The following is a 10,163-nucleotide window of genomic DNA, read 5'->3' as shown; positions in this document are numbered from 1 at the left end:
ACAGCTAATCTATCAAAAAAAGTGACTTTAACGCAAACTTTTCGTTGACGTAGAAGACAAGAAATATCTAATAAAGCACATAAATATTTACCTTCTCGTTGAGCAACATTCATGTGGACAGGAATTAATATTTACTCATGTAGAATGATTAAAACGCATATTGTATTCATCGATGGAAATGATGATGTGGATGAGGGCGTCAGTTATGAGACTTGACCTCTCTTATGCGAACTTTTTGGTGAACTGTTATGCAAGGTGCTATAAGTGCACTGAATCCCAGTCTTGATAATAGGAGTGGCATCCCCGTTTGTCAAGCTGGGAGTCTTTGGAGTCTATATATAAACACCCGAAGTCAGGGTATTTGAACACATCGCTAGCTGCATCCTTCGATGGTTCCCTCACGACGACAGGTTGGTGAGTATTTCGCCAATTTATTGTGTAAATGCTTGTTGTTTTACTGTCCTTTTTACTACCTTATATTTCAGTCTTCCTCGTTCTCTCTCCCTCTCTCTCTCTCTCTTTTTAATAACGTTTCCTATTACTTGGGCAGTAGGGTGAAGTTCGTTATTTCGAAGGTTCGTTAATCGAAAATGAAATAATGTTCGTTATTCCAAAACACACAAATTCCTGATACTTAGCTGTTCGTTATTCATGAGGTGAAATAGGGTTCGTTAATCCGAATATTTATGACTTTATTCCGAAGGTTTGTGTGTGTGTTTGTAAGTCCGAATGTGAAATAAGGTTCGCTATTCCAAAGATTCGTTTATCCGGAAATGAATAATGAAATGATATAAAAAGGTGCGCATACTAATTTTTTTCTTTATTTCGTTTTCGCATTAACAAAACTTTGGAATAGCGAACTGTAACCATGCTTATTTACCAGATTAATTCGCAAGGCGTATTACATTAAGGGAGAATATTCATGATAGAAATAAAAGATGACAACAAGCAAATCATAACGGGAGAAATGAATAAAAAAAGGGATGATAACTCAATCAATCTAATCATCATTATGCAAGATGTTAATTGGGGTTTATCTCAAGAAAACTTGCTTGGATCTTTTTTATTTGTTCTCCATTTCAATGATATGCCGAATTCATCAAACATTAATTCATCAAACATTCTTTTCATTATCATCATTCGCCGACGATTCTGATGTGTTTCTCTCTAACTCCGATCTTGATTGCGAATTAGTAGAATTACATCAATGGATAAGAGCTGATAAAAAAAACACACACAAATGTGTGTTAGTAACTCCCTAGAAAACCTACCTAGGAATATTTAACTGGACGATACAGTCATATTAGATGTCCCTTCAATCAAATTCTTAGGTTTGATTTGTGATGATAAACTCACTTGGAATAAACACATTGTTTAAATAATATGTCACGCTAATTCTGTAAGTAAACACTACAGGTGCTATAAATAAAGTCAAATACTGCCTTCTTACAAACGCTTTTTAATGTTGTTTCGTCATTTTTATCACTGTACCTTTATACTTAAAGTATGGCATACTCGCCCGGGGAAACACATATCCCCGTATAAGTATGTACTTAGAAAGAATATACACCATTATTGCAGGGGGGGGGGGGGAAACCTCTTCGTATTGTATCAGTTCATGCAGATGCCACAGTGATGTTTTGTTCTATAAACGATCAATGAGTTGTACCTTTTTTCAATTGAGACAATTTACATGCACATTGATCAAACCATTCTCTCCTTGTTAAAAACAAACTGTTCATTCATATCCTACCCGAAAAATCCAATGAATTCCACTTGCTATTGAAGATCACCATTTTTGCCAAATTTACATTCTCTTTTTTCTGAAGATAAATTTTGATATTCTTTTTATAACAGTATAAGAGAAGCTTCAGGTTTTAATGTATTTACTTTTAGATAAAGATATTTCTATATTGCAAAGAGTGATAATCTGGTAAGCCCTAACTTCAAGTTTTTTTTATTTTTTTTATTTGTCTTCAAAATTGTTTATACAGTAGTCTCAAAGCATAATCTTCTTTCTGTACCTTGGTGAGCCCATGCATCTCATGTCACTCTTGTGTTGCTATTGACCCTTCAACTCCTCTTCCTTCGCCGTTTTCCCTCTTCCTGTCATTCCATCCACTCACAAGATCTGCCTCTTGGGTGTGAGTGTGTGTGTGTGTTTTTTGTTTGTGTGTGTGTTTTTTTTTTCTTTCTTTTCTTTCCTTTTTGTATAAGCCAATCTGCCTTAGTTTTATTAGTTTAGTAATTAGTCATTGTTCGAGGGGAGACTGCAAATTACAAATCCCTGCTTTCCAGTAGTCCCCTCTATTTCCAACAATTTTGATTTTGTGTAATCATCACATGTCACAGTATTTATTGTACTTCGGTCCACAATATTTTCCTTTATTATTCAATGTTGTACTGAGTTTGTGTAACTTTATGTATGTGTATAATGTTTTGTGTTGAGGAATTGAGATGAACGAGATGAAATGCAATGATCCTTCAAAAATGAACTAATATTTCTTCTTTTACAGCTCTTAATCATTTTCATTAGAGATACAAAAAGACTTAACATTCCGTAGTACATGAAATGATATTCAACACAATAAAAGGAAAGAGAAAATATTAGACACTTAAAAAATCATTAACGATACATTTATATTGCAATATTTGTAAAAGCTGAAGATCATGTCAGAGAAAATGAAGCATACTCTTCTCATATCAAAAGTCTTAAGCGATGGATATGTTCAGAGCTTGTATGTTGAGACAGCACTGTTGTTGCTCAAAGCTTATTCTTGTTGCTCAGAGCTGTTGTTACTCAGAGCTTGTATGTTGAGACTGTTGTTAAATGACAGTTAGTGCGTCGATGGACAATATCTTAAATGGTGACCAACATAATCATGCTTGCTTTTCTGCAGTAAGGTCTTAACAAGCGTTCTTGCATGCAGTGATAAATAACGAAAAGTTACTAATCTTTTTGAAATGAATGCAAGGTGTTTCAGAAGAAAAGTATCTAAGCATCGAATATGAAAATAAGAACGACAATAACAATCACAGGGGTAATGTATCACTTTGCGTGGTCATATTTCACAGTCCATGGATAGCCGCAAGATGATTGGTTCGCTTCTGATTCTCCCAATGCTGATTGGCTCCTGCCTTGGCCAATGGCATGCAAACACGGTGGACGACAAACAAACAATTGTGCACCTCTTCGAGTGGAAATGGACGGATATTGCTGCGGAGTGCGAAAAGTAAGGAGAACCTCCTGTGGTGTCCAGTCCGGCTTGTTGCTCTTGTTTTGGTTATAACATCAGTCGGGTTTATGTGAATACTTCGCTTTTGGTCATCATTGTGGTAAACAATGAAGATTTGAATGTATTTATCGATGTCATTTCTGCGATTAAGTTTACGCAAAAACGCTGAGCGCCAGATACTGCGATGAGCTGTTACGCCACACTGATTTGCATAATGTGATCGCAATTAATAGGTCTACCATTGTTCCCTTTATACCAAAGCATTTCAACTTTCAAATTCCGTATAACTCAGGGATTTTATGTCGGATCTCCGGAAGACCGGTTTCTGCCAATCCCTTCTTTTTTTTTTTCTTATATTAATCAAAACTAGTTTGGACATTGTAACATTTCTCTGTACACTGACACGGAGAGACAAAGTAAGCGTGACCCGGCCTGGTTACCAATGGAAAGGAAAATAAGGTTAGATAGTGATTACTTCTATTTCTGGATTTCTGCTATTACCAGCTTCTTGAATAAGTACGGTTTCGGCGGCGTGCAGATCTCGCCTCCCAATGAGCACCGCATAGTTACGGATCCATGGAGACCCTGGTGGGAACGTTACCAGCCGGTAAGCTACAAGCTGGACAGCCGGAGCGGCACCGATGCAGAGTTCCGAGACATGGTGCGCCGCTGCAACAACGCCGGCGTGCGAATCTACGTGGACGCAGTCATCAACCATATGGGTGCTGGTGGTAAGTAAAACGGTTACGTGGTTACAGCAGCTCGTCATTCCGGAACGCATGCACCAGAACAATATTCTCATGAAAATCTAGATAGGAATTGACAAAAAAAACAAAACAACAACGACAAGATATTTCGATAAGATTATAAAAACACGTAAACTCGCTTTTTCAAGAGGCATGGAGAATTAATAGTATTAACCAACTCATAAATTAACATAACTATTATCTGAGCAAAAAGTCGAGGGAATGTGTTGTGTATCATAATGTTGTAATATTCATTAAATAAAAATCAAATACTTAACAAAGTCACAACTCTTCCATTAGTTTTCTGATTATGACAAAACTTTCACTGACGCATATCCCATATTCAATACTGATACTACCCAAGAAGTGTCCCAAAATAAAAGATTTTTTGATTGGTGCACGTTACAAGTCCGACACGCACGAGTCATTGCAGCCCACGAGCTCGACGTTAGACAAAAAGGCCCATGAGTCCGACAATTTTTGGCAAATAAGGCCAAAGAGTCCGACACTTGGCAAAAAAAAAGTCCCAAATGAGTCCGACAGAAGGCAAACAAGGCCCACGGGTCCGACACTCATTCACGGGGCTTAAGGTACGCAGATACGTGTCGGTCTCGTGAAATTTTTCTCCTCATTGTCGGACTCAGACCTTGTTTGCCTACTGTGGTCAGATGCCTACGTACAAAAAGCTACAGCCTTATCTACAGCTCAGTTATGTCCCATGATGAATAAGAACCCCGAACCACTGAATTTCAACAACAACCACCACCACAAAATGTAGAAAAATGATAAACCATCCGGGGAAAACTGATCAATCACGAAAAGTCGCGTATTCACATGGCGTATACACATCCATCTATAACAGTATAATTCAGCCAATCATTTGGCATCCTCTTCGTGCATTCCAATTATGACACTCGTGCAATTGCAGGTCCCTAGTATACGAATCCCACTGAATCACTATACGTCCTTGGAAGAGATGTTTTTATATACCCATCAATGTCCTTCTCGACCCACATGACCCAGGTGCATTAGTGGGTACCTGGAAACGCTGGGATAATGATAATGGCGGGGCCCTCTGGTAGAACAGTAGAAACACTGAGAAGGCTACCCTTCATAGAGAAGACCTTATTATCATTATTATTTTTATTATTTCTTTATTATCATGATTATTGTTATTACTGTTATTATTATTATCATCATTATCATTATTACTGTTATTGTTATCATTATCATGTTATTGCCCTTGTGTTTTATTCAGCAACTGGCTATGGTACGTCTGGCAGTTACTATGACTGTGGAAACTACGACTTTCCCGGTGTTCCTTTCAGCATGTGGGACTTCAATGTGCCACAGGGAAAGTGTTCGTCCTATAATGGTGAAATAAACAGTTACCAGGATATCAATCAGGTGAGATATATAGGTGTGACTCGTAACATTCACTCACGTAATCACGCTGTCGTGTATTGAATATTGAATTTAATAAGGCTTTAAGCAGTATTCCCCAAGGATAACATTTTGATTTCTTTATTGTTATGCATTAATGTACGTGATACATGACGCATGCATGTGTGCACACATATATCGATCTATTTATCTATCCATAAATATATTATAAAAAAAATGGGTATATGTATGATATGTGTACGCATAGGATAAGTACATAATGTATATTAAGTATATGAGCATGTATTATGTATGTATGTGTGTATGCATACCATGTGCCTTACCATTACTGTGCACATTAAACCACGATATATTTTGTTATCTTATGTCAGATAACCACATGTAGAATGCTTTGTATCCATTTATTACTATTTTCATAGTGCATATTCGGTTATTACTACGGCAAAGGCAATTGAACGTGTTAACTTTAATAGCAGACTTATTTGACATCATTACTGTAAAGTAGTTGTAAAGTAGGTGGAGTGGTACATATACACTCTGTAATTTTCCCCTTTCCCCAGCTCTAACCTTCCCCCTTTCTCTATCCCTTATTCTATCCAGAGTAGCTAAGTATAGGGCCTCTATACCGTCAAGCCTCGGCTTATTTTGGAGACCCTTCTGTTTAAGTTCCCTAAGCTGTTCGTATTTGTTTTATTTCGTACTAAAAACTATGTGTGGATATACTGTTTGTCATAAATGACTTGTACCCAATCATATCTGATGTAACGGAATTAAGCAGAAATAAATTAAATCAAATCAAAATCAAATCAAATATATTCGTGGAAGTGCGTAATGGTACTGTGACGCGCTGTTTTGCTGATCTGGTATTCCTAAAACACAAGGGGAAAAAAGTGTTTTGATGTTTAAATTTTTGGTGCTTAGAGGGTCAAAATTATGCGGGTTTTTTTTTTTTTTTTTTTATTTCATTCACAAAAATAGTGACAAAATTGAAAGGCCGTTCCACAGAGTAGTCGAGATGAACCGAGTTCTGATTTAGAGATAAAGAGCAGTTTCTGATAGCAAATAAACCTACACAATTTTGTAATTCAGTTGAGTCAAACATGTGTATTTGATAAGATTTGATAGATTATTTCATGGCTACATCGTTACTAAATTTAAATAGCAAACACGTGTAGCTTTTTTTCTAACAATGACATTTTATTTGATAGGGTTAAGTATGAGAAAAGAAGGTTATTTCGCGTACCCGCAAAATCATAAGTATTCCTGATTTACTTACATGACCCCCCCCCCCAAAAAAAAAAACAACAACAACAACAACAACAACAACTAATAAACCTACATACATACAGTACAAAAATGCAGATGCAGACCAAACACTTCGTGGGTTTGATCAGATGATTCTGTCTACGGGGTATATACTACAAGTACTTAAAACGTGATAAGGCGGCGGCGTGACGTGATTATTCGAGTGGTTGTTTCAGGCCAACGCGTGTGTCCTTTTCCATCGCTTCATGATAATCAGTGTTCATGTTAGGGAAATCTTTACTATCATAGTTGATGCTGTGACAACCATAGTGATCGAGGTTATTTGCAAGTCATCAATTCTTCGCATATCAGGCAGGATACATCACATGTTTTCATGCTTCAGTTGTTTGAAATTTACCTATGAGCAATCTTCGTTAAAATCGAACGATTATCTCAAGCTAAATGGATTTACCCACATGTAGTTGCGAAATCGGTCTTCACGTCTAATTCATCGTTCCATTTTTAGACAGTTCCGTGAACTGTTCTGTCACAGAACATGCAGAAGAATCAAAGGGATTGTGAAGACAACATTCTATATCCACCCTTTCCGGGTATCTTCGCTTTTTTTTTTTCATTTTAGTTTCATTCAACAGCTTTGTATTTAAGCAGTTATGTCTGCGGATTATTGTTTCTGCAGGTTAGGAACTGCAATTTGGTCGGGTTAACAGACTTGGACGCTGGGAAGGATTACGTCCGTGGAAAGATCGCCGGCTACCTCAACGAGCTGGTTGACATCGGTGTGGCTGGATTCAGGGTTGACGCCTGTAAGCACATGTGGCCCGGTGACCTGGGTGCCATTTTCGGCATGGTGAGCAACCTGAACACGGACTTTTTCCCTTCTGGCAGTCGTCCCTTTATCTTCCAGGAGGTCATCGACCAGGGTGGTGAACCCATCACTGCCAATGAGTACACTCCTTATGGTCGCGTAACTGAATTCAAATACGGACTACGTCTCGGTGAAGGAATCGGTGGTTCCAATTCGATGAAATATTTCAGCAACTTCGGTGAGGCTTGGGGAATGCTCGCAGATGGTTCCGCTTTGGTCTTCGTGGATAACCATGACAACCAGCGAGGGCACGGTGGTGGAGGCAGCATAATCACTCATGAAAACCCACGCGGGTATAAGATGGCTACAAGCTTCATGCTGGCCTACCCGTATGGTTTTGCGAGGGTCATGAGCAGCTTCAACTTTCATCACGACACCGACCGCGGCCCACCGTCAGACGGCAGCGGAAACACCGATTCTGTAACCATCAATGCTGACGGTACCTGCGGTGGGGACTGGATCTGCGAGCATCGCTGGAGGCAGATAAGGAATATGGTTGGTTTTCGCAACACCGCCAATGGTCAGGCCCTCTCCAACTGGTGGGACAACGGAAACAATCAGATCGCATTCGGCCGTGGGAACAAAGCATTTTACGTCCTGAACGCAGATGGTTACTCCTTGTCTGAATGGCTCTACACCGGTCTTCCAAGCGGCGAGTATTGCAATATCATACTGGGTGACTTTGATTCTTCTTCTGGCTCTTGCAGCGGACCAACAATCAATGTTGACAGCAGTGGATACGCATACTTTGACGTGGACACCGGTGATGACCCTGTAGCAGCCATTCACGTCGATGCCCGTGTTGGTGAGAGCAGTGGTGACCCTGGCAGCCCTGGAAACCAAGATCCAGGGTATGAGACTGGTACTGTCCCGTACGGTTGGGCGCGCACTGTTATTTTCGTGCGCAAAGAAACTATTTCCGGACAGGACCTGTTCATCAGAGGAGGAATTGACCACACCAAGAGATCTAGCTGTACAAGTAATGCCGACTCCAGCGCATGCGCCATTGGCATCTGGCACAACATCGGTGGTAGTAATGCTAAATTTAACGCCTGGAAATCAGGTGATGATTACCTGGACTGGTACGGAGCTGAGAACGACCAGAGTAGCTACTCGGGCGTATCTCCCGCTGGCACTCCTCTCGTGTGGACCAACAATGATCCTTATTACGGTGCTTCGGTATCAACTGAGGGCTATGGCTACACTTCACTGAACACCTGGGGTGAGCACTACTGGATGGTAGACTTTGAGATGAACTGCGATGAGACGGAAGATGGCTGGTTCGAGCTCAAGGCGTACCTCCAGAATGGTGATGGCTGGGAGAGCAATCGCTCCCAGGGCTCTTGTGGGGGCACGGCTGGTGGAACCAAGCCATACTCAAGCAATAACCACTTTGCTCGATGTGGCTACGTCAATGTGTTTGAGTTCAACTCAAACACCTGTACCATCAACAATTTCTAGGGAGTGACATTTTCTTCCTTTTGCTTCCTTTTGTTTCCTTTTGTTTTGTTTTGTTCTGTTTTGTTTTAGTTTTTGTTTTGTCAATCGGTATTCAGTGTGCTCCATGACTAGTTTCTGTAAGTTTCTGATCAAGGCTACACTTACTAGAAAAGCTGTTGGATTTTTTTTTTCCAAGTTCAGTTGGCAATTTATCTTGAAGGATACTGCCACAAGAGTTGCATATTTGAAATTGAAATAAAAAAGAGTTACATGTTAACTTGTCTTCATACAATAAAGAAAGAAAAACGCCTATTATGGTTGAAAAAGCGAACCTGACATCTCGGGTTTACACATTGAGTTTGAGTTAATCATCCTTTCAAAACGTATATATAAAATTCTAATTTTCAAATTCAAAATCCATGTGGGAAAAGTCTGAAATATGACAGTGACTATGTTGTACGCTGAATAACTCTTTTAATTCTGTCTCTGTTTAACATCTATGAAGATAACAGCTCAGCTTTCAATAAAGCAATTTGGATGAAAAAGCATCTTGTCTTTGCAGGCAACTGGGCCCCTCCATTTCAGTGAGAATAAACTTTATTGCGCACAGACGTAATCTTCTTTGTTCTGTCTATCTTCGACTTTCATTTGACCAGTGTATACAAATAAAGTTAACATAAAATGCTTATGATCAATATTACGGATTTGATGTCGTTGTTTCTTTTATATCTTTGTGTTCAATGTGATGCGTATACATCTGCTTGAAATGAAATTTAACTCCAAAGCTAACATCATGAACGGTGTATAATCAGACTAACAAAATATTTGTTAATATATCAATATTCTGACTTTTGAAAACAGCGGAATCATTTGGCGAATTATTTTCGCACCTCGATATTAAAGAGCTTGCACTTCCATTGATGTAACAGAACTCGGGGACCAACACACAAGGTCCTCGCGCAACTTGGTGGGTGTATCAAGCCGTTTTACTCGGTGTATTGGAGGGTAAACCTGATTGTCCTATAATTTTGTTTAATAATTACTTTATCAAATAGATTACTAGATGAATTACTTTTTTTTAATCGTTTCCTTCAGATACATTGTTATAATGTCTTGTCACTATTTTTTTTTTCAAGTGGGTCCTACCCGCCTGAAGCAGCAACAATATGTGATGAGTTTGTTTGTTAAAACCGATAAGTCCATATT

At 39.1% G+C, this 10,163-nt stretch overlaps 1 protein-coding gene across 1 annotated transcript; it reads left to right on the top strand.

Moving 5' to 3' along the window:
- Window positions 1-3,093: 3,093 nt before the first annotated feature.
- LOC140236452 (pancreatic alpha-amylase-like) lies at window positions 3,094-8,978 on the top strand. Its single transcript, XM_072316377.1, has 4 exons — window positions 3,094-3,233; window positions 3,741-3,967; window positions 5,241-5,389; window positions 7,329-8,978. The coding sequence occupies exons 1-4, from the start codon at window positions 3,094-3,096 to the stop codon at window positions 8,976-8,978; spliced, it is 2,166 nt and encodes a 721-aa protein (XP_072172478.1).
- The last annotated feature ends 1,185 nt before the right edge of the window (window positions 8,979-10,163 follow it).

This window comes from Diadema setosum, chromosome 13, assembly GCF_964275005.1.
Source record: "Diadema setosum chromosome 13, eeDiaSeto1, whole genome shotgun sequence".
NCBI classification, from domain to species: domain Eukaryota; kingdom Metazoa; phylum Echinodermata; class Echinoidea; order Diadematoida; family Diadematidae; genus Diadema; species Diadema setosum.
The sequence above is the reverse complement of the archived record's forward strand: the minus strand, read 5'-3'. Positions and strand labels throughout refer to the sequence as shown.